The 24,640-nt window shown below is 41.2% G+C and overlaps 1 protein-coding gene across 2 annotated transcripts in view; it reads left to right on the top strand.

Moving 5' to 3' along the window:
- The first annotated feature begins 5,321 nt into the window (after positions 1-5,321).
- usp24 (ubiquitin specific peptidase 24) overlaps positions 5,322-24,640 on the top strand; it is a 137,720-nt gene continuing 118,401 nt past the window's right edge. Inside the window, exon 1 of one of the 2 annotated variants that reach the window (XM_061888473.1) lies at positions 5,322-5,738. In XM_061888473.1, the coding sequence (XP_061744457.1) occupies positions 5,460-5,738 (279 nt within the window). In that variant the 5' untranslated portion in view covers positions 5,322-5,459. The remainder of the gene's footprint in view (positions 5,739-24,640) is intronic. The other variant, XM_061888474.1, reaches the window with a different exon arrangement.

Genomic DNA, 24,640 nt, shown 5'->3' with positions numbered 1-24,640 from the left:
GGGGTACACCCAGGACAAGTCGTCACCTCATCGCAGGGCCAACACAGATAGACAGACAACATTCACACTCACATTCACACACTAGGGCCAATTTAGTGTTGCCAATCAACCTATCACCAGGTGCATGTCTTTCACAGTTTCCAAAAACAATTTGAAATGAGGACTCGTCAGACCACAGAACACTTTTGCACTTTGCATAAGTCCATCTTAGATGAGCTAGGGCCCAGAGAAGCCGGCAGTGTTTCTGGGTGTTGTTGATAAATGACTTTGGCTTTGCATAGTAGAGTTTTAACAGATGTAGAGACAAACTGTAGTTACTGACAGTGGTTTTCTGATGTGTTCCTGAACCCATGTGGTGATATCCTTTACACGCTGATGTCGCTTTATGATGCCGTACCGCCTGAGGGATCAAAGGTCCATAATATCACCACTTACATCATGATTTCTCCAGATGCAAATCATTTTATTTTATTTGTATTTACGATTTACACAACATGCCAACTTCACTGGTTTTGGGGTGTGTATATACAAACAGTAGGACTTGTGCAAATACGTCAGTTTTGTACCCCCTCAGAAAACACTTGACTCTCCAAGTACCACAAATGATGCCCAACATTAAAATATGGTAGCATAGTAGGCTTAAGTATTCATTAAAAACAAGGCAGAGGTTTTATTTAACAAGTATATTTCATATTTTTGGCCACTTTACATTACCCAACTGTACTTTAATCACATACCACTAAATGGAGCCATAGTTTGTGAATCAATGCATTAGTTTTTGTGGCAACCTGTTTGCCATCTAGTGGTGGCCTACACGCAAAGCACACTGTTGATGATATTTTGCCACCGAAAAAGTTAAGGAATGCTCATCAAACACTTATATGGAACATCCCACAGGTAAACAGGCTATTTGGGAACAGGTGGGTGCCATAATTGGGTTTAAAAGCAGCTTCCATGAAATGCTCAGTCATTCACAAACAAGGATGGGGCGAGGGTCACCAATTTGTGAACAAATGTGTGAGCAAATTGTTTAAGAACAACATTTATAAATTTGCAAGGAATTTAGGGATTTCACCACCTCCAATCCGTAATATCATCAAAATTTTCAGATAATCTGGAGAAATCACTGCACGTAGGCGATGATATTACGGATCTACGATCCAACAGGTGGTACACCATCAATAAGCGACATCGGTGTGTAAAGGATATCACCACATGGGCTCAGGAACACTTTGGAAAACCACTGTAAGTAACTACAGTTGGTCGCTACATCTGTAAGTGCAAGTTAAAACTCTACTATGCAAAGGCATTTATCAACAACACCCAGAAACGCAGCTGGGCCCGAGATCATCTAAGATGGTCTGATGCAAAGTGGAAAAGTGTTCTGTGGTCTGACGAGTCTACATTTCAAATTGCTTTTTGGAAACTGTGGACGTCGTGTCCTCCAGACCAAAGAGGAAACAAACCATCGGGACTGTTCTAGGCGCAAAGTTCAAAAGCCAGTATCTGTGATGGTATGGGGGTGTACTAGTGCCCAGGGCATGGGTAACTTACACATCTGTGAAGGCACCATTAATGCTGAAAGGTACATACAGGTTTTGGAGCAACATATGTTGTCATCCAAGCAAGGTTATCATGGACGCCCCTGCTTATTTCAGGAAGACAATGCCAAGCCACGTGTTACAACAGCGTGGCTTCGTAGTAAAAGGGTGCGTGTACTAGACTGGCCTGCCTGTAGTCCAGACCTGTCTACCATCGAAAATGTGTGGCGCATTATGAAGCGTAAAATACGATAAGAAGAACTTGGACTGTTGAACAATTTCAGCTGTACATCAAGCAAGAATGGTAAAGAATTCCACTTGAACAACTTCAAAAATTGGTCTCCTCAGTTCCCAAACCCTGCGATGAGGTGGCGACTTGTCCAGGGTGTACCCCGCCTTCCGCCCGATTGTAGCTGAGATAGGCGCCAGCGCCCCCCGCGACCCCAAAAAAGGGAATAAGCGGTAGAAAATGGATGGATGGAGTTCCCAAACCACTGTTAAACATAAATTAAACCTCCATTGTGATTGGCTACTGAGTTAACGTGTGCATTAATGTGGATAAAAGTACACTTCGGTTCCAATTTTAATTATTTTGACATTGTGTGTAACACTGTCCCAAATCGATGACTTGTTGCGCACATACCGGAAATGACGTGTGCAATATTTACCCGCTTCTTCTGTTCAGTGTGCACCATTTTCAACAGTACTGTCCGGCAGCGCTGCGCAGTGCACTCAGCGGTGCGCACTCAACACGTGTATGGATGGAAGTGCGCGAATTGAGAAGTCACTGAAGTACTCTCAGCTGTACGGAAATGCGGAATTGAGACGTCAACCTCGGTTTCTTTTTCTTGGAAAGTAAGAATCGAATGTAGAAATGAAACAAAACAATAAAACCACAGCAACGAACATAATAATTAACTTACGAAGTATACAAAACAAACTTTATTTATCACGTGACATTGGGGTTTGAACAAGTTTTAACACCTCGACATCAAAACTATTGTTTACATTTTTGGTGAACAGGGGTTGTTAGCATTCCACGAAACAATGAACTTTGTTTACAAAATCTACAAGCGGGAGATAGATTGACAACACATGGCGGGGTTTAGTCCCGTGGGAGAACACACAACTCATTTAAATAGTCGTTAATCGATATTAAATAACACATTTTTAAAACTTTTGTCGTAGTCTCATTTATGATGGTAATAAATGTTTTAATTGAGGATTTTTTTTTTGTATGATTTGTGCATGTCCCCACGTGACAATGTGATTTCCGAGGCCACTGACATGCAACATGTTTGTTGATAAGATGGACAACAAAATGGGGGGGTTTAAGTTCTCATGGGAGAAGACACAACTAATTTAAATAGTCGTTAATCAATATTAAAAACACAATTTGTTTTACTTTTGTCGTAATATCATTTATAATGGTAGCAAATATTTTACTTGTTTGAGGATTTTTTAAAAATGTGTTAGTTTGATTTGTGCATGTTTCCCGGGCGACGATGCAATTTCCGAGGCCGCTGAAATGTTACAAGTTTGGGATAAGATGGACAACACAATGGGGGGTTTAAGTTCCCATGGGAGAAGACACAATTCATTTAAATAGTCGTTAATATATATTAAATAACACATGTTTAAACTATTTTATAGCGTAATTTTTGAAGATTAATTAAGTTTTACTTGTTCGAGGATTTTTAAAAAATGTGTTAGTTTGATTTGTGCATGTTTCCCGGGCGACGATGCTATTTCCGAGGCCGCTGAAATGCGACAAGTTTGAGATAGGATGGACAACACAATGGGGGGTTTAGTTCCCATGGGAGAAGACAGGATTAATTTAAATAGTCGTTAATATATATTAAGTAACACATGTTTAAACTTTTGTTTTAGTCTCATTCATGAAGATAAATCATGTTTTACTTGTTTGAGGGTTTTTTAAAATTTGTTAGTGTGATTTGTGCATGTTCCCCCGGGTAATGGTGCGATTTCCGAGGACGCTGAAATGCTACAAGTTTGAGATAGGATGGACAACCCAATGGGGGGGTTAAGTTCCCGTGGGAGAAGACACGATTATTTTAAATAGTCGTTCATTGACATTGGGACGGCGTGGCGCAGTGGGATAGAGTGTCCTTGCGCAACCCGAGGGTCCCTGGTTCAAATCCCACCTAGTACCAACCTCGTCACGTCCGTTGTGTCCTGAGCAAGACACTTCACCCTTGCTCCTGATGGGTGCTGGTTGGCGCCTTGCATGGCAGCTCCCTCCATCAGTGTGTGAATGGGTAAATGTGGAAGTAGTGTCAAAGCTCTTTGAGTACCTTGAAGGTAGAAAAGCGCTATACAAGTACAACCCTTTTATCATCATTTATTGACATGGGACGGCGTGGCGCAGTCGGAGAGTGGCCGTGCGCAACCCGAGGGTCCCTGGTTCAATTCCCACCTAGTACCAACCTCGTCACGTCCGTTGTGTCCTGAGCAAGACACTTCACCCTTGCTCCTGATGGGTGCTGGTTAGCGCCTTGCATGGCAGCTCCTTCCATCAGTGTGTGAATGTGTGTGTGAATGGGTGAATGTGGAAGTAGTGTCAAAAGCGCTTTGAGTACCTTGAAGGTAGAAAAGTGCCATACAAATACAACCCATTTATCATTTATTAAATAACAAAATTGTTTAACTTTTGTTGTAGTCTCATTTATGATGACAACACATGGTTTACGTGTTGGACGATTTTTTCTTTTTTTTTTTGTGTGATTTGTGCATGTTCCCCCGGGCGACGATGCGATTTCCGAGGCCGCTGAAATGCTACAAGTTTGAGATAAGATGGACAACACAATGGAGGTGTTTAAGTTCCCATGGGAAAATACACGATTAATTTAAATAGTCGTTAATATGTATTGAATAACACATGTCTAAACTTTTGTTTTAGTCTCATTCATGAAGATAAATCATGTTTTACTTGTTTGAGTATGTTTTAAAATTTGTTAGTGTGATTTGTTCATGTTCGCCCGGGGGTGATAGTGCGGTTTCCAAGGCTGCTGAAATGCTACAAGTTTGAGAAAGATGGACAACACAATGGGGGGGTTTAAGTTCCCATGGGAGAAGACAGGATTAATTTAAATAGTCGTTAATATATATTAAATATCACATGTATAAACTTTTGTTGTAGTCTCATTTATGATGATAACACGTGTTGTACTTGTTTGACGATTTTTTTAATTTGTTTGTCTGATTTGTGCATGTTCCCCCGGGCGACGATGCGATTTCCGAGGACGCTGAAATGCTACAAGTTTGAGATAGGATGGACAACACAATGGGGAGGTTTAAGTTCCCATGGGAGAAGACACGATTAATTTAAATAGTCCTTAGTCAAAATTAGAAAGCACATTTTTTAAATTTTATTCGTAGTCTCATTTATGATTATAATACATGCTTTACTTGTTTGAGGTTTTTTTTTTAATTTATTAGTGTGATTTGAGCATGTTCCCCCGGGCGACGATGCGATTTCCGAGGCCGCTGAAATGCTACAAGTTTGAGATAAGATGGACAACACAATGGAAGGGTTTAAGTTCCCATGGGAGAAGACACAATTAATTTAAATAGTCGTTAGTCAAAATCAGAAAGCACATTTTTTAAAGTTGAGTCGTAGTCTCATTTATGATTATAATACATATTTTACTTGTTTGAGGTTTATAAAAAAAAAATATTGTGTGATTTGTGCATGTTCCCCTGGGGTGAGGGTGCGATTTCCGAGGCCCCTGAAGTGCGCACAACACCTGTGTGGGCGCTGTAGTGGCTGTTGGGGGAAGCCAGCCAGATCGTGACAGTCAGCAGCAGCAGCAGCGCGCTGTAAACATGGCGGCGTGGAACACAACTACTGGGCTGTGCCCCGAACCCCCGCGCTATTAGGCGGCTACCGCGGCGACTATGGAGACCGAAGAGGAGCAGCACATCACCACGCTCCTCTGCATGGGCTTCCCGGACCCGGACGTGATAAGGAAGGCGCTCCGCTTGGCCAAGAACGACATCAACGAGGCGGTGGCGCTCCTCACCAACGAAAGTCCCGGGCTGGGCTATGGATACGAGCCCATGGAGAGCGGGCCTGCCCCCGCCTTGAGTACGAGCGGCGACGGGGAAACGAGCGGGAGGACCGGCACGGGAGGCTTCGACCCTCCGCCCGCGTACCACGACGTCGTGGAAGGCGAGGTGAGGAGTTTTTTTTTTTTTTTTACGACGGGGCTCCAACATGGAGGAGCGGCTTCGCCCATTTAAAGTAGCCGCTTAGCATCCATGCTAGCCCGGCGTGGAGCTGTCAGAGCCGGGCTGTGGGTGCCATCCTCCGGGCAGCCGGCAGCGTTATTTACGCCCTAAATAATCACGCTAAATCACAAAACACTACTTGCTAACAGCTTAAGTCCGGCTAGCTTTCCTGCAAGAGGAGCGTGAGTTCAGTGTTTTTCAACCACTGTGCCGCGGCACACTAGTGTGCCGTGAGATACAGTCTGGTGTGCCGTGGGAGATTATCTAATTTCACCTATTTGGGTAATGAAAGTTTGCAAATCAATCAATCAATGATTATTTATGTCTCAAAGGGCTGTACAAACCACAACAACATCCTTGGTAGAGCCCACATAAGGGCAAGGAAAACTCACACCCAGTGGGACATCTGTGACAATGATAACTATAAGAAACCTTGGAGAGGACCACATATGTGGGCAACCAACCCCCCCTCTAGGGTTGTTGTTGAGTGTCGGTGCTGTCTAAAGATCGGCAGAGTAGCCGTGTAATACTCTTACATAACAGTAGGTGGCATCAGGTAGCTAATTGTTTTGTAGATGTCGGAAACAGCAGGAGGCAGTGTGAAGGTAAAAAGGTATCTAATGCTTAAAGGGGAACATTATCACAATCTCAGAAGGGTTAAAACCAATAAAAATCAGTTCTCCGTGGCTTATTTTATTTTTCCAAGTTTTTTTCAAAATTTTACTCATCATGGAATATCCCGAAAAAAGGCTTTGAAGTGCCTGATTTTCGCTATCTGTAAAGCCACCGTCCATTTTCCTGTGACGTCATCCAGTGATGCCAATACAAACAACATGGCGGATAGCACAGCAAGATATAGCGACATTAGCTCGGATTCAGACTCGGATATCAGCATTATCACCAAACCAATGTAAGCGTCAATATATACCTTGATGTTGCAGAAAAAAGACCATATATTTTTTCAACCGATTTCCGAACTCTAAATGGGTGAATTTTGGCAAATTAAACGCCTTTCTATTATTCGCACTCGGAGCGATGACGTCACAACGTGACGTCACATAGGTAGTCAATCCGCCATTTTCTCAAACACATAAACACCAAGTCAAATCAGCTCTGTTATTTTCCGTTTTTTCGACTGTTTTCCGTACCTTGGAGACATCAGGCCTCGTCGGTGTGTTGTTGGAGAGTGTAACAACACGATCAGGGATTTACGCGGAGTGTACATCGATTAGCACGGCATGCTAATCGATGCTAACATGCTATTAAGGCTAGCTGTATGAACATTTGTACATACAAATTTAATGCCCAAAATTTTATGTACACCCACATTTAATGCCAAACAAACACTTACCAATCGACGGATTTAAGTTGCTCCAGTGTCACAAGATGCGAAAGTCCCGATCGTTTGGTCTGCACATTTTACCGGCGATGCTAAGGCAGACATGGCACAGAGATGTATGGACATCCTGCAGATACATTTCCAATGATAAAGTCAACAAAATAACAAAGGTGAGTTTTGTTGATGTTATTGACTAATATGCTAATCAGACATATTTGGTCGCGGCATGACTGCCAGCTAATCGATGCTAACATGTTATGTATGTACATTTGTAGCTATATTTGCATCCAGCCTTTCCCTGCACCCACATTTAATGCCAAACAAACACCAATCGACAGATTTAGGTTGTTCCAGTGTCACAAGATGCGAAAGTCCCGATCGTTTGGTCTGCACATTTTACCGGCGATGCTAAGGCAGACATAGCGCAGATGTGTATGGACATCCTGCGACACTCAATCGTTGGTTGGAAGGTGATCGCCGAATAGCGTCAATAGCTATTCGCTCATTAGCTGCAGTTTCTTCTTCAATTTCGTTTTTGCTATCTGCCTCCATCCGTTTCAATATATGCGTAATCTGTTGATTCGCTTAAGCCGCTGAAATCCGAGTCTGAATCCGAGCTAATGTCGCTATATCTTGCTGTACTATCCGCCATTGTTTGTTTGTATTGGCATCACTGGATGACGTCACAGGAAAACTTTACAGATAGCGAAAATCAGGCACTTTAAAGCCTTTTTTCGGTATATTCCATGATGGGTAAAATTTTGAAAAAAACTTTGAAAAATAAAATAAGCCACTGGGAACTGATTTTTATTGGTTTTAACCCTTCTGAAAATGTGATAATGTTCCCCTTTAAACCAGTGGTTCTTAACCTTGTTGGAGGTACCGAACCACACCAGTTTAATATGCGCATTCACCGAACCCTTCTTTAGTGGGAAAAAAAAAATGTTTAGTTTTTTTTTCAAATTCAAGACAAAGTTAGATATTTTTGGTAACACTTTAGTATGGAAAACATATTCTAAGTAATAAAGACTTAATTTAGAGTTAATTGGTCAGGGTTAGGGTTATAATGAGGCCATGCCAAATAAGGCATTAATAAGAACTTAATGACTAGTTAAAAGCCAATATGTTACTAATTTCCATGTTAATAAGCAACTAATTAATAGTGAATATGTTCCCCAAACTAAAGTGTTACCATGTTTTTTTACTGGTGCACAAAATGAACCGTGCATGAACATCACCTTGTCCAAACAACAAAACCAACACAGTGCATAAACTCACAAGAAATTACACACCTACAAATCAGTGTGACTTTTGCTATTGCTGTATCCGTAATACGCCGATAGGGAGAAGATTGTATTTACAAGATGAGTCGGTTCTGTTTTGACCTCCGCCGAACCCCTGAGGCCGACTCACCGAACCCCTAGGGTTCGATTGAACCCAGGTTAAGAACCACTGGCTTAAACCAAAAATAAACAAAAGGTGAGTGCCCCTAATAAAAGGCATTGAAGCTATGTAGAATGAAATGAAAACTGAACTGGCTACAAAGTGAACAAAAACAGAATGCTGGACGACAGCAAAGACTTACTGGGGAGCAAAGACCGCGTCCACAATGTACATCCGAACACGACATGACAATCAACAATGGCCCCCCAAAGAAGCATTAAAAAGTATTGAAATATTCTTGATTGCTAAAACAAAGTATATGTGGGAAATATCGCTCAAAGGAAGTCATGAAACTGCTACAGGAAAATACCAAAAAAAGAGAAAAAGCCACCAAAATAGGAGCACAAGACAAGAATTAAAACACTACACACAGGAAAACGTCAAAAAAGTCCAAATAAATCACGGTGTGGTATGACAGGTGGTGACAGTACACCTACTTTGAGTCAAGAGCTATAGTCATGCATGCTTGGTTATGATTAAAAGTCATATCCAAAAATTGCGACTTTTTACTGTCAACTGAGTTTCGTTTTTTAGTGATTTCTGCTGGTGATTTCAACGCCAAAAATGTGCCTTGGCTCAAAAAAGGCTGAAAAACACTGGCATACATCGTCAGTGCAAGCACACACATTTATTTTTTATTTTTTAAATATTTTATAACTAAACATGGTGGGGACTTGTTGGATTAACTATCCATAACAAGCACAACATAGTAGAACTTGCATGAGAAACAATAATCAAAATAGTTCAACAACAGTATAAAACATTACAAAACATTTTAAAAACAGTACAAAACAGCGCCAGGGGGTTGTAAATTCAAAGTAACAAAAATAGAATGTATAGAATATCGATATATACAGTGGGGCACAAAAGTATTTAGTCAGCCACAGATTGTGCAAGTTCTCCCACTTAAAATGCTGACAACGATATAAACTCAACGACGAGTTGAGTTTATACCAAAAATGGATACATGGATGATACAGCAGAGGATTGGGAGGATGTCATGTGGTCAGATGAAACCAAAATAGAACTTTTTGGTATAAACTCTACTCGTCGTGTTTGGAGGAAGAAGAATACTGAGTTGCATCCCAAGAACACCACACCTACTGTGAAGCATGGGGGTGGAAACATCATGCTTTGGGGCTGTTTTTCTGCTAAGGGGACAGGACGATTGATCCGTGTTAAGGAAAGAATGAATGGGGCCATGTATCTCGAGATTTTGAGCCAAAACCTCCTTCCATCAGTGAGAGCTTTGAATGGTTGACCGAATACTTATTTTCCACCATAATTTACAAATAAATTCTTAAAAATTCCTACAATGTGAATTCCTGGATTTTTTTTCACATTCTTTCTCTCACAGTTGAAGTGTACCTATGATGAAAATTACAGACCTCTGTCATCATTTTAAGTGGGAGGACTTGCACAACCGCTGGCTGACTAAATACTTTTTTGCCCCACTGTACATACCGTATTTCCCTGAATTGCCGCAGGGCATATAGCGGTGGTTCTTAACCTGGGTTTGATCAAACCCCAGGGGTTCGATGAGTCGGCCTCAGGGGTTCGGCGGAGGTCAAAACACACCCGACTCGTCGTATAAATACAAACTTCTCCCCATGGGCGTATTATGGGTACGGCAACAGCTGACTGATTTGCAGGCGTGTAATTTGTTGTGAGTTTATGCACTGTGTTGGTTTTGTTGTTTGAACAAGGTGATGTTCATGCACGGTTCATTTTGTGCACCAGTAAAAAAAACATGGTAACAATTTAGTTTGGGGGACATATTCACCATTAACATGCAAATTAGTAACATATTGGTTATTAACTTGTCATTATTAAGTATTTACCTATGCCTTATTCAGCATGGCCTTATTATAGAATAGAGAATAGAGTTTTTATTGTCATTATTGCAATGAACAGGTTCAAAGAACAACGAAATTGGAGCAGCTCCTCCTAAGGTGCATATACAATATGGTAGTATAAATAGTAAAAAAAAAAAGAAAAAAAAAAAAAGATAGAGATGACAGATGTATCTATGTATATGTATATGTATCCACACAGATGCATATCTGCATGCATATGAATACATATACACACATACATAAAACATTATTGCACATTGTAGTCTGAAAAAATAAAAAAATATTTAAACATTACACATGAGGACATGATGGACATATTGTGCTCACTCAGTGCCTGTTTAATGCTACTATGGCTCTTGGGTAAAAGCTATTTTTTAGTCTATTGGTGCTCGCTTTTAGCACCCTGTAGCGTCTGCCTGAGGGTAGCAGTTCCAGGTGGCTGTGCCCGGGGTGGAATGGGTCTTTCAGGATGCTCTGTGCTTTCCTGAGACAGCGGGAGCTGTACAGGTCAGCCAGGGGGGCGAGGGGGCATCTGATTAACTTCTGGGCGGTCTTTATGACTCTCTGGAGCGCCGTTCTCTCTGCGGCCGTGCAGCTGCTGAACCACACGCAGATGCAGTAGGTCAGGATGCTCTCAATGGAGCACCGGTAGAAGGACACCAGCAGTTCCTGTGAGAGGTGGTTGTTCCTGAGTATTCTCAGGAAGTGCAGTCTCTGGTGTGCCTTCTTGATGGTAGCCGTGGTGTTGGTGCTCCAGGATAGGTCGTCGGCCAGGTGGACTCCCAGGGAGCGGAAGTCGGAGACCCTCTCCACACAGTCACCACTGATGATCAGGGGCAGGATGTCCGTTTTTTTCCTCCTGAAGTCTATGACCAGCTCCTTGGTCTTGGAGGTGTTCAGAGCCAGGTTGTTGACTTTGCACCAATCCGACAGCTTCTCCACCTCATCCCGATATGCAGCCTCGTCTCCCTCCAAGATGAGCCCCACTACGGTGGTGTCATCCGCAAATTTGATGATGGAGTTGCTGGAGTGGGCAGGTGTGCAGTCGTATGTGTAGATGGAGTAGAGAAGGGGGCTCAGCACGCAGCCTTTCGGAGAGCCGGTACTGAGGTGCAGGCTTGATGACATGTGGCGACCCAACTGCCCCCTCTGGGGGTGGTTGGATAAGAAGTCCTTAATCCACATGCAGATGGAGTTCGAGAGACCCAGGTCTGACAGTTTGGACACCAGTCTATCAGGAATAATGGTGTTAAATGCCGAACTATAATCCACAAAAAGCAGCCGCACGTAGCTCCCCCCCGTCTCCAGGTGACCCATGGAGGAGTGTAGGGCTGTGGCGATGGCGTCCTCTGTGGACCTGTTGGTTCTGTAGGCAAACTGGTGTGGGTCGAGCTCAGGAGGGAGGACTGAGGTGATATGGGTCCGTACCAGCTTCTCGAAGCACTTCATAGCTATAGGTGTAAGTGCAACTGGACGGTAGTCATTCAGACATCTGACAGAGTTCTTCTTCGGCACCGGGATTATTGTGGAGGTCTTCAGGCATGATGGGATGGCGGCCTGGGAGAGGGACTGGGTAAAGATCTTCGTAAATACTCCGGCCAGCTGGTCTGCACAGTCTCTTAGTACCTGTCCCGGGACTCCATCTGGACCCGTAGCCTTCCTCGGGTTCACTGCCTTCAGCGTGCGTCTCACCTCATGCTCCTCCAGTATCAGGATGCAGCTGCTGTGGGTGTTGGGTGGGAGTGTTGTGACGGCTGCAGGTGCTTTTCTCTCAAATCGGGCGAAGAAGCTGTTTAACTCCCCCGCTCGAGAGGCGTCGCCGTCAGCCAAAGGGTTACTGGGTCTGAAGTTGGTCATGTCTTTCATTCCTTTCCATACCTCCTTGGTGTTGTTGCTCTGCAGGTGGGCTTCCATTTTCCTCCTGTGTTCGGCTTTTGCCTCTCTGATGCCTCTCTTCCGATTGGCTCTGGCAGCACTGTAGAGTGCCAGGTCCTGCGCTTTGAAGGCACTGTCTCTCTCTTTGAGTAAGCCCTGGACTGTTTTTGTCATCCAGGGCTTCCTGTTGGGGTAGACTCGGATGCGCTTGTCCACTGTGACAGTGTCTATGAAGTGTTTGATGTACCCCAGGACTGCTTCTGTGTACTGCTCCAAGTCTGGGTTTTCAAAAACTGACCAGTCTGTTGTATCAAAGCAGTCCTGCAGCTGTTCCATGGCTCCCTCCGGCCATGTTTTGACCGTTTTGGTTGTGATAGGAGCACTTTTTCTTATTGGTGTGTAAGCTGGCAAAAGGAGCAGGGATATGTGGTCAGACTTGCCTAATTGGGGAAGTTGTTTGGCTCTATATCCTTTTTTTATGTTGGAATAGACTTTGTCCAGTGTGTTAGCTCCCCTCGTAGCACACTTCACATGCTGGTGAAGTTTGGGGAGCACTTTTTTCAGGTCGACATGATTAAAGTCCCCCGCTATGATGTGGATGCCGTCGGGATATTTGTTCTGTTGTGCACTGATTGTATCGTGCAACAGAGCTAGCGCCGTGCTAGCGTTAGCATCGGGAGCTATATACACGTTTGTGATCAGGACAGCAGAGTGCTCCCTGGCTAGATGGAAGGGTCGGCATTTAACTGTAAAATATTCCAGATCTTGGGAACAGTGGCTTTTAACTACCTTTGAATCAGAAGTCCACTTGTTGTTTAGGTAGGTTAGCAGTCCACCCCCACGCCGCTTGCCGGAAGACTCTGCGTTTCTGTCCTGTCTGTGTGCTGTGTGACCGGTTAGCTCCATGCTAGCGTTAGGGATTGAGGACGTTAGCCAGGTTTCTGTAAACAATAGGGCGCAGCTATCCATCACAGTGTTTTGTGCTAAACGGAGCCTTAACCTTAACCCTCTAACCCTGACCTTAACCCTAACCAAATAACTGTAAATTAAGTCTTTATTACTTAGAATATGTTCCCCTAGTGTCCAAATAACTGTAAATTAAGTCTTTATTACGTAGAATATGTTCCCCTAGTGTCCAAATAACTGTAAATTAAGTCTTTGTTACTTAGAATATGTTCTCCATACTAAAGTGTTACCAAAAATATCTAACTTTGTCTTGAATTAAAAAAAAAAAAAAAAAGTATTTTTTACTAATGAAGGGTTCGGTGAATACGCATATAAAACTGGTGGGGTTCGGTACCTCGAACAAGGTTAAGAACCACTGGCATATAGCATGCACCTGCCTTGAATTACTGCCGGGTCAAACTCCTTTCCCAAAATTATTAGCGCATGCTTAGTATTACCGCCTGGTCAAACTTGTGACGTCACGAGTGACCCTTCCCCTGTCATCATTTTCAAAATGGAGGAGGCTGATTTTAATACCGGTAATTTGAAATCGTATAAAGGGAAGAAGATTAAGAGCTATTCAGTAGGATTTAAGGTCCAAGCTTACATCACACTCAAATTTTTACTGCATACCTTTGGTAAGTGCCGTAGTGAGAAGAAGTTTTAAAATAACTAGCGCATGCTTACTTTTACCACATGCCTTTGGTAAGCGCAGGAGTGAGAAGAGGTTTTGAATTAATTAGCGCCCCGGTAGCAATTCAAGGAAATACGGTAATAAACCAGGTGCAAAGCTATAGGCCAGGGGTGTCAAACTCAAATACAGACAGGGCCAACATTTAAAACTGAACAAAGCCGCGGGCCAAGGTTGAACAAATTAACCTTTTAGGTGGTAGCGTGTATTGTAGCGTCCCGGAAGAGTTAGTGCTGCAAAGGCTTCTGGGTATTTGTTCTGTTGTGTTACAGTGCGGATGTTCTCCCGAAAAGTGTTTGTCATTCTTGTTTGGTGTGGGTTCACAGTGTGGTGCATATTTGTAACAGTGTTAAAGTTGTTTATACGGCCACCCTCAGTGTGACCTGTATAGCTGTTGACTAAGTGTGCTTTGCATTCACTTATGAGTGTGTACAAGCTGCTTATATCATGAGGCTTGGCCGGCACGCTGTTTGTATTGAGGATAAGCGGACGTGACGACAGGTTGTAAAGAACGTTAAAGGCATTGCCTTTAAGGCACGGACCCCAATATTGTTGTTCGGGTGGAAATTGGGAGATATTCACGAGAATGGTTGCCCAGGGAGATTTTCGGGAGGGGCACTGAACTTCAGGAGTCTCCCGGGAAAATCGGGAGGGTTGGCAAGTATGAGCATTAGCGGTGAATGCGGTGCTACAGCGGCACCGCCTCTGTATAGTACCGGCGGGCCAGCTCTAATGTTAATTTGATATAGCCTCCAGGGCCAAATGAAATTACATTGGGGGCCAGAGTTTGACACCCATGCCATAGGCTCATTCAGATTCATTAAATAACGTAAATTTAGCACACAGCATCATCGTTTTCACAGCTTTTTTGTTGTTAGAGGTAGAGAGTGTTTTTAAGTAAAGTTCAAAATCTTTTTTAAAGGCACAAAACACAGGTCGGGGATTGATAAATTTACATTTATGAATGCAAAACTTAGCCAATAGAATAATGAGGTTGCAAAGGTTGAATTCCCTTTCAATTTTTTGTTCATACAGTGTAAAACCAAAAATAACATCTTCAAAGCAAAGCACAAATTTGTCATGAATATTGTCCAGGATGAAGCGACAGATGCCCTGCCATAGTGATCGAGTGTTTTCACAAGTCCGAAACAAGTGGGTAACAGTCTCTGGGTGCATGTTACAAAAGGTGCAGGTAACATCAATGTCCTTCTTGTATCTTACCATCACAGTCTTTACAGGGTAATAACGATGATTGATTTTAAAAGATATATCTCTTTGACTTTGTTGGTAAGTAAATAACTGTTAGGAAGGGACCACGTTTTGACCCAACTGATGTCATTTACAACATCATTCCAGAGGGCAATTACATAGGAGACCGACACACAATCATTTTGGAGCCCCCTTGGCCTCTGTCAGGGTTTGCATTCTTCTCCAGTTGGACTCAAAGTAGAAGTTTCGCAATTCCAGTGTCATGTGATTGTTTTCACGTTTCTGTTTTAAATTGTATTGTGAACTAACACCTCAGCAAAGTATTTAAAGGTCTACTGAAATGAGATGTTCTTATTCAAACGGGGATAGCAGGTCCATTCGATGTGTCATACTTGATCATTTCGCGATATTGCCGTATTTTTGCTGAAAGGATTTAGTAGAGAACATCGACGATAAAGTTTGCAACTTTTGGTCGCTAATAAAAAAGCCTTGCCTGTACCGGAAGTGGCAGACGATGTGCTCGTGATGTCACGGGCTGTAGGGCTCTGTCACCCCATATTTCTTCCCCCCTACAAAAACCTCCTCCCCCCATTTACTTCCGGGGTCATGTTTCCTCTTACGTCAGGAATATCCTCAAGTTAATTTGTCGGATTAATACAGACGTTTTGTTAACGCTATATTATAAATAAATAATAATAAATAAATAGGTTGTACTTGTATAGCGCTTTTCTAAACTTCAAGGTACTCAAAGCGCTTTGACGCTACTTTCTACATTTACCCATTCACACACTGATGGAGGGAGCTGCCATGCAAGGCGCTAACCAGCACCCATCAGGAGCAAGGGTGAAGTGTCTTGCTCAGGACACAACGGACGTGACGAAGTTGGTACTAGGTGGGGATTGAACCAGGGACCCTCGGGTTGCGCACGGCCACTCTATCCCATTGTGCCATGCCGTCTCTATATATTATATATATATATATTATAAAAATATAACGCTATATTATAAAAATACAGACGTTTTGTTAACGCTATATTATATCCCCCCCATTTATTTCCGGGGTCACGTTTCCTCGTACGTCATACCATAGCTTGTGATTTTAAATAGTTTTTAAAACATTTTTTAATTTGTCTTATAAAGTAGAGTTAATAAAACCTCTGTATTTTTATAATATAGCATTATATTTTTATAATATAGCGTTAATAAAACGCTATATTAACTTGAGGATATTCCTGACGTAAGCGGAAACGTGACCCCGGAAGTAAATGGGGGGGGGGGGGGGGGGTGGTTGTAGGGGGGAATAAATTTGGCGTGACAGCTCCTCACATTGTTTATCATCATAGCCTCAAGCAGCTAGAGCTATTCGGACCGAGAAAGCAACGATTTCCCCATTAATTTGAGCGAGGATGGAAGATTTGTGGATGAGGAAAGTTAAAGTGATGCACTAGAAAAAAAAAAAAGAAAAAAAAGGCGACAGCACTGGGAGCGATTCAGATGTTATTAGACACATTTACTCGGATAATTTTGGAAAATACCATATCTGCTTATTGTGTTACTAGTGTTTTAGTGGGATTATAATGTCATATCTGAAAGTCGGAGGGGTGTGGTGACCGCCAGTGTATCTGATGGAAGCCACGGAGGAGCCAAGAAAGTAGCAGCTGCCTCTTTGACAGCTGCAGGAAGAATGACACAAGCGCCGCTCAAGCCGACTTATTACCTCAATTTTCTCACCCAAACCTGCCGGTTGACATGTGGTCAGGAACCATGTTCGCTTGACCACTCTGTTCCATTTTAAAGCTTCACAACAAACACCGGCTGTGTTTGTGATGCTACAGCCGGCTGCAATACACCGCTTCCCACCTACATCTTTCTTCTTTGACATCTCCATTATTAATTGAACAAATTGCGAAAGATTCAGCAACACATATGTCCAGAATACTGTGTAATTATGCGATAAAAACAGACTACTTTTAGCCGTGATCGGTGCTGGGAGAACATGCCCGCTACCACCGGTGACGTCACGCGCACGCGTCATCATACCGCAACGTTTTCAACAGGATACTTCGCGGGAAATTTAAAATTGCAATTTAGTAAACTAAAAAGGCCGTATTGGCATGTGTTGCAATGTTAATATTTCATCATTGATATATAAACTATCAGACTGCGTGGTCGGTAGTAGTGGGTTTCAGTAGGCCTTTCACTAATCATAACAAGCACAATGTAGTAAACTTGCATGCGTAAGGTGCCCTCTCACCCCCGGCCTCTGTCAGGGTTTGCATTCTTCTCCAGCTGGACTCAGAGTAGAGGTTTCGCAATTCCAGTGTCATGTGATTGTTTTCACGTTTCTGTTTTAAATTGTATTGCGAACTAACACCTCAGCAAAGTATTTAAGTGAGCATTAATGCATTAATTCAGTGTTTTTTAACCACTGTGCCGCGGCCCACTAGTGCCGTGGTTCTTAAATGGGGGTACTTGACTGTATGCCAAGGGGTACGTGAGATTTTTTGAAAATATTCTAAAAATAGCAACAATTCAAAAATCCTTTATAAATATATTTATTGAATAATACTTCAACAAAATATGAATGTAAGTTCATAAACTGTAAAAGAAATACAACAATGCAATATTCAGTGTTGACAGCTAGATTTTTTTGTGGACATGTTCCATAAATATTGATTTTAAAGATTTCTTTTTTTGTGAAGAAATGTTTAGAATTAAGTTCATGAATCCAGATGGATCTCTATTACAATCCCCAAAGAGGGCACTTTAAGTACTCAGGTGATATAGCTCGGTTGGTAGAGTGGCCATGCCAGCAACTTGAGGGTTCCAGGTTCGATCCCCGCTTCTGCCATCCTAGTTACTGCCGTTGTGTCCTTGGGCAAGACACTTTACCCACCTGCTCCCAGTGCCACCCACACTGGTTAAAATGTAACTTAGATAATGGGTTCCACAATGTAAAGTGCTTTGAGTCACTAGAGAAAAGCGCTATGTAAATATAATTCACTTCACTACTTCTATGTGTAGAAATCTTTATCCATAAATGAATCGCTCGTTTATTTTTCAACAAGTTTTTAGTTATTTTTATATCTTTTTATCCAAAGAGTTCAAGAAAGACCACTACAAATGAGCAATATTTTGCACTGTTAAGCAATTTAATACATCAGAAACTGATGACATAGTGCTGTATTTTACTTATTTATCTCTTTTTTTCAACCAAAAATGCTTCGCTCTGATTAGGAGGTACTTGAATTAAAAAAATGTTCACAGGGTGTACATCACTGAAAAAAGGTTGAGAACCACTGCACTAGTGTACCGAGAGATACAGTCTGCTGCGCCCTGAGAAATTATGTCATTTCCACTATTTAGGTTAAAAATATTTTTTTTGTAAACCAGTTATTACAATCTGCAAATAATGCTCCGTTGTTGAGTGTCTGTGCTGTCTGGGGCTCGACAGAGTAAATGGGTTTTACTAGGGCTGGGCGATATGGCCTTTTTAAAAAATATATATCTTGTTATTTTTAGGGCATGTCACGATACACGATATATATCTCGATATTTTTGCCTTAGCCTTGAATTAACACTTGAGTAGGGCTGGGCGATATGGCCTTTTTTAAAAAAAAAATCTTGTTATTTTTAGGCCATGTCACGATACACGATATATATCTCGATATTTTTGCCTTAGCCTTGAATTAACACTTGATTAGGGCTGGGCGATATATCAATATACCGCGGGTATGTCAGTGTGCGATATAGAAAAAGACTATATCGTGATATTCGAGTATACGTTCTTACGCAGTTGTTTTTAGCTGCGGGCATTACACTACAGTCTTTTCTCACTCTTTCTTGTCTCTCCTTCTCACAGAGAGCTAAAACTAGCACACCTTCCTACGTGCGTCACATACTGTCATGTCATACGTCACATACGTATACGCCCTCGCGGAGCAGAGAGGTAGCAGCAGGGGTAACGTTAGCTGTGGTGCTGGCAGAGCCGTGCGAGTGCTAATACGAGAGAAAGAAGGTGAGAATCTGGTAACAAATGAAGGAAGATTAATTCCCAAGAAAACAGCAGGGGGTCCATCGTCTGGCGGTGGTTTGGCTTCTAGTGTGAATATGTCCAACAGACAACCGTAATTTGTCACGTGTGGGCCAAAAGCGTTGCTATAAAAAGTAGCATCACTGCTAATATGTAGCATCATTTGAAAACTCACCTGCTAGAGAATGAAGAGTGCTTACTCCGCATGTCAACATCTCCGTTCGGTTCCACTCGCCCGCAACAGCAAAATGCCGAGGCAAACATTTCCAGATCAACACCGTATGAAAAAAATAGTCAACAACAGAATTTAATAACTTCTGTAGGAACCTATTTGACCTATTTATTTGACACTTAAAATGTCTCTGTCAATCTTGCACTTTCTGTTTGGAAATTACATGAATGTTTGTGCCACTGCTTAATAACTGTTTAATAAATACAGTTTTGGTCAATTGACTTAGTTGTGATTTCCTCCTCTGCATGAAAGTTTAAAATGAGCATATATTAATGCAGTATGAAGAAGGATGTTTTAATGTAGACACATAGAATCATCATACTGCTGTGATTATATGTATCAAGTGTTCATTCAAGGCTAAGGCAAAATATCAAGATATATATCGTGTATCGCCATAAGGCCTAAAAAAAAATCGAGATATTAAAAAAAGGCCATATCGCCCAGCCCTACACTTGATACATATAATCACAGCAGTATGATGATTCTATGTGTCTACATTAAAACGTTGTTCTTCATCCTGCATTAATATATGCTCATTTTAAACTTTCATGCAGAGATGGAAGTCAAAACTAAGTCAATTGACCAAAACTGTATGTATTAAACAGTTATTAAGCAGTGGCACAAACATTCATGTCATTTCCAAAACAGAAAGTGCAAGATTTTCAGAGACATTTTAAAACAAGCTATGTGTGCACTTTTGTACATGATGTCACTAAGATGACATATCAAAACACTAAATTTAAGTGCATATATTGTACAGAACGCCACTTCAATAGTTAAAAACAAATAAAGTGCACTTTAGTGCATGATGTCACACAAGATATTTCAATAACTCAAATAAAAATGAGCTGCATAATAGGTCCCTGCTGTTGTTATCCCTTGTTGTTGACTTTTTTTTTTAATACGGTGTTCATCTGGAAATAGTTGCTTCGGCATTTTGTTGGTGTGGCACCGGCCAGATATGTTAACATGCAGAGTTTCAAGCACTCTACATTCTGTAGCGGGTGACTTTTCAAATGATGCTACATTAGCAGTGCTGCTACTATTTGTAGCAACGCTTTTGCCGCATAAATGTTGAACATATTCCCGCTTGAAGCCAAACTACCGCCAGACGATGGACCCCGTGCTGTTTTTCTTGGGAACTAATTCTTCCTTCATTTGTTTCCAGATTCGCACCTTCTCTCTCTCGTGTTACCACCTGCACCTCACCGTTAGCATTACAGCTAATGTTACCCATGCCGCTACCTCTCTGCTCCGCGGGAGCGTGTGACGGTGCACACGTGACGTATGTAAGAAGGTGCGCTTGGTTTGAGAAGGAGAGACAAGAAAGAGTGGGAAGCGCATGCAGTGTAATGCCCGCAGCTAAAAGCAATTGTGTGAGAACGTATACTCGAATATCACGATGTAGTCATTTTCTATATCGCACAGAGACAAACCTGCGATATATTGAGTATATTCGATATATCGCCCAGCCCTATTTCAAAATAGCACATTTACTGTACATATATATATATATATATATATATATATATATATATATGCCCTGCGATGAGGTGGCGACTTGTCCAGGGTGTACCCTGCCTTCCGCCCGATTGTAGCTGAGATAGGCGCCAGCGCCCCCCGCGACCCCGAAAGGGAATAAGCGGTAGAAAATGGATGGATGGATATATATATATATATTACATATGTTATATTGTATTTATTAACTTCATACAGTCTTGCACTTTAGTTCCTACCTGTTGATTCCATACGTCCGAATGGGGAAAAGACGAGGGTTGAAAAGAAAAGATAAGAGCGACAGGGACTACGGTCTGTTTGGGACAAAATACTGCCATACCGTCAGTATGACTTCCTGTTTTATCGACAATTTGCTCTATACAGCACTCATTTTTAGTTTCTCTTGTCACTCCATGCAGAGACTCAGCAGCGGGACAAGAAGGTGGCACAACCAGCAGGATAGTTGTTACTGTTAAACGATTGGCTGCTCAGCGTGTCCCTCCCATTGCTCACTAATCACACCGATCCCTTCCTGATTTGCTCGGTTACCAGGCCGCGAGGGCATTTTGTTCACACAACCAACCATTCTTCATTCTTTCCAGTTTTTCGGACCACATTTATATATAAGGGACAGCCTGCCAGCAACCTGAGGGTTCCTGGTTTAATCCCCAGCTTCCTCCATCCTTGTCACGGCCGTTGTGTCCTTGAGCAAGACACTTCACCCTTGCTCCTGATGGGTCGTGGTTAGGGCGTTGCATGGCAGCTCCTGCCATCAGACATGTGACAATGTTTTATTGTGTATAGTTAATGACATATTTTTGCTCAAACTCTTAATGGATCTGTACCGATACAGCATCTACATGTACATAGCTTTAAAAAAAATAAAATAAATAAATAAAAAGAAAAAATACCCCCCCTCTATCAATATATAAAAATAGAGATAAGACCTTGTAACTTGCCTTGATCTTAATAAGTAAAAATTTGAGGTGCGTGTGCGAGTTTATGTATGTATGTATGGATGTGTATATATGTATATATATATATATATATATATATATATATATATATATATATATATATATCTCGATTTTTACATTTTGATAGAGTAGGGGTATTTAAAAAAATATATATATATATTTTTTTAAAGCTATGTACATGTAAATGCTGTATCAGTACAGATCTATTAAGAGTTTGAGCAAAAATATGTCATTAATTATACACATTGTCACATGTGTGTGTGTGTGTGTGTGTGTGTGTGTATATATATATGTATATATATATATATATATATATATATATCGCTTTGACACCATTTCCACATTCACACACATATATACGTGTATGTGGTGTGTATATGTAGGTGTGTGTGTATATATATATATATATATATATATATATGTGTGTGTGTGTGTGTATATATATATATATATATATATATATATATATATATATATATATATATATATGCGTGTGTGTGTATGTATATATATGCGTGTGTGTATGTATATATGTATGTATATTTGTGTGTGTGTGTGTATATATATTTATATATATATGTGTGTGTGTGTGTATATATATGTATATGTATGTATATATATATATGTGTATGTATGTGTATGTATATGTATTTGTATATGTATATGTGTGTGTGTGTATATATATATATAATTACGTGCGTTATGTGTGTGTGTATATGTGTGTGTGTGTATATATATATATATACACATATGTGTGGGTGTGTATATATGTGCATGTATATACTGTATATACATATATATATATATATATGTGTATTTATATGTGTATATATATATATGTGTGTGTGTGTGTATATATATACAAAATGTGGTATATTTCTACCTTCAAGGTAATAAAAGCACTTTGACACTATTTCATATGTATCGATTACATGTCTATCGCGATATATATTGATATCGTTTTATCGGCCCCGTGTATACATTTTGTTTTTCAATGCTCCCAAACAGAGCCACATTCAACGTACGGCGGTCAGTTATTATTACACTTGCACAATCATGTTGCCTTCGCTTGAGTGAGCTGTGAATAGTAGCAGTGTGTAAACAACCTGTTGACCACTTGCTGCTGGCTCTCTGTCTAATAAACACTGCAGACACACTGTGATGCAAACTGTTAAATATAATCGACAGTTGTCATTGCACTTTACGCACAAAACGATGCACGGTTTCACATAGCTGTGAATGGATAGCCTCGTGTTGGTTTACGACTGAATTATGTTGTCATAGCCTTGCACGGACCTAATAGGTCTGTGTAATTTGGGATTTTGAAGGACGGATGCAGCTTTGACTCGGTGATGTCTTTTTTTGAGTCTTATAATGTAGTTTGCAGTGGTATACAACTGTTACGATACCTTTTTTTTTCTTTCATACGTACAGTTTGTCAAAGCAGAAGAGCAGAAGTAACCGCTTATTTTTCAATCGTTCTTAACATAAATAAACATGTTGTAATAAAGTCAAGTAAAAACACTCTCTCGAACACACATGTAAAATCTTATTTACTGGAGCCAGGCCCTTGCCCATGTAGTATTTTTGGTTCTAGGACGGGACTGTATAAAGGGCGGCCATTTTCGTCCTTCAGCTTATTTTATGTTGACCTACAGCATTTTCTGGAAATCAAAATAACTCTTTATTATTTTTAAGCTAAAACACTAGAAATACAAAGCTATGATGTCATTGTTTTGTTCAGATATTATCAGATATATATTATCAGACATCCCAAAACCGAACGGTATCATATCTCGATACTGATGTTACACGGGACCGTCATGACATCAGGTCCGGTTGCAGACTCGTGGCCGTATTGAACGCGCATTTTCGTGGTAGTTTTGCCAACAAAGTAGGGATGTAACGACATCAAAATCTCATGGTATGATATTGTCACGGTATTAAGGCCACGGTACGATATTATTGCGAATAATTAAATAAAATACTTGGTGAAAATGCCACAGTGTTTAAAATAAAATGGCAGGTATGTTTAGGATAAACGCATTATTGTATAATTGAACACAAAAATAGTGCTTGAATGTTGTATTTAGGGCTAGGCGATATATCGAATATACTCGATATATCAAGGGTTTGTCTCTGTGCGATATAGAAAATGACTATATGGTGTTATTCGAGTATACGTTCTCACGCAGTTCCTTTTAGCTGTGGGCATTACACTACAAGCTTTTCTCACTCTTTCTTGTCTCTCCTTCTCACTGAGAGATAAAACAAGCGCACCTTCTCACAGTATGTGGAGGAGTAGAGAGCTAGCGGCGTGGGTAAAGTTAGCTGTGGTGCAAGCCGAGCGGTGCAAGTGGTAATACGTGAGAGAAAAGGTGCGAATCTGTTAACAAATGAAGGAAGAATAATTAATTCCCAAGAAAAACAGCACAGAGTCCATCGTTTGGCGGTGGTTTGGCTTCAAGCGGGAAGATATTGAACAGACAACCGTGATATGTCAAGTATGCGGAAAAAATGTTGCTACAGAAAGTAGCAGCGCTACTAATTTGTAGCATCTTTTGAAAAGTCACCAGCTAGAGAATGAAGAGTGCTTGAAACTCCACATGTCAACATTGCAATTCGGTGCCACACCAACAAAATGCCGAAGCAACCAGCACTGACCCGATTGAGCCTGGCGTCTTCCATTTCTATATCAACACCGTATGAAAAAAAATAGTCAACAGAAGGAGATAACGTCCGCAGTAACCTA

The sequence above is a fragment of the Nerophis ophidion genome, linkage group LG26 (assembly GCF_033978795.1).
Source record: "Nerophis ophidion isolate RoL-2023_Sa linkage group LG26, RoL_Noph_v1.0, whole genome shotgun sequence".
NCBI classification, from domain to species: Eukaryota; Metazoa; Chordata; class Actinopteri; order Syngnathiformes; family Syngnathidae; genus Nerophis; species Nerophis ophidion.
This window is presented reverse-complemented; position numbering and strand designations above follow the sequence as displayed.